The sequence below is a fragment of the Octopus bimaculoides genome, chromosome 27 (genome assembly GCF_001194135.2).
Source record: "Octopus bimaculoides isolate UCB-OBI-ISO-001 chromosome 27, ASM119413v2, whole genome shotgun sequence".
Taxonomy (NCBI): Eukaryota; Metazoa; Mollusca; class Cephalopoda; order Octopoda; family Octopodidae; genus Octopus; species Octopus bimaculoides.
Genome location: NC_069007.1, coordinates 18,814,264 through 18,815,251, shown reverse-complemented (window position 1 = coordinate 18,815,251; position 988 = coordinate 18,814,264). Strand labels below are relative to the sequence as shown.

The window sequence follows — 988 nt, the reverse complement described above, 5'->3', positions numbered from 1 at the left end:
CAGAAACAGGAAGTAAGAGTGAGAGAACGTTGTGGTGAAAGAGTACAGCAGGGTTCGCCACCATCCCCTGCCGGAACCTCGGAGAGCTTTAGGTGTTTTCGCTCAATAAACACTCACAACGGCCGGTCTGGGAATCGAAACTGCGATCCTACGACCGCGAGTCCGCTGCCCTAACCACTGGGCCATTGCGCCTCCACATTCACACACACACACACACACACACACACACACACATATATATACAGCACATATTTGTTAAGGTACATTTATATGCTTATATATCTATATTTTTATGTATCTATGTGTATGTCCATACATTTGTTTCGGTATGTCTATATGCCTCTATGTCTATATTTACAAACGTAATAAAACACTAAAAGAATGTATATATAACTGTATATCTCGTATATATAACTGTATATCTCGTATAATCATTAATAGATCTATAAATCTATAATAGACTAATTTTTCCATTGTGAGGGGCGATCACCGACACAATTTAAGCAAGGGAAGTAATTCTACTTAAAGAAAATTGGTGCGAGTTACCTCCCTTAGACTAGTCGAGCATATATCGTGCAGACACGCTTAGGATATTACCTGTTGTCGCTAAATGGCCGAATAAATTAACAAGGTCGTTTTGTATGCAGGAGATCGTGGTTTCGAATATATTGCGCGACGCCCTGGGCCTACGTTATCTTTTATAATCTCAAGTTGAGCAGTGTTTTGTGAGTAAAACTGAGGAGACGGAAACTGCATATTATACGCATCTTGGGTGGATTGTACAAATAAATACGAAAGGCATACGGATCCTACCCGATAATTACGTTAAGGATACACGTGTCTCTTTTACTCTTTTACTTGTTTCAGTCATTTGACTGCGGCCATGCTGGAGCACCACCTTTAGTCGAGCAAATCGACCCCAGGACTTATTCTTTGGAAACCTAGTACTTATTCTATCGGTCTAGTTTTGCCGAACCGCTAATGTTAC

At 40.6% G+C, this 988-nt stretch overlaps 1 protein-coding gene across 1 annotated transcript in view; it reads left to right on the top strand.

The window, feature by feature from the left end:
• The window catches only part of LOC106877374 (uncharacterized), a 101,948-nt gene that overhangs the window by 90,485 nt on the left and 10,475 nt on the right, over positions 1-988 (top strand). Inside the window, exon 50 of the mRNA XM_052977151.1 lies at positions 481-512. Coding sequence (XP_052833111.1) covers positions 481-512 — 32 coding nt within the window. The remainder of the gene's footprint in view (positions 1-480; positions 513-988) is intronic.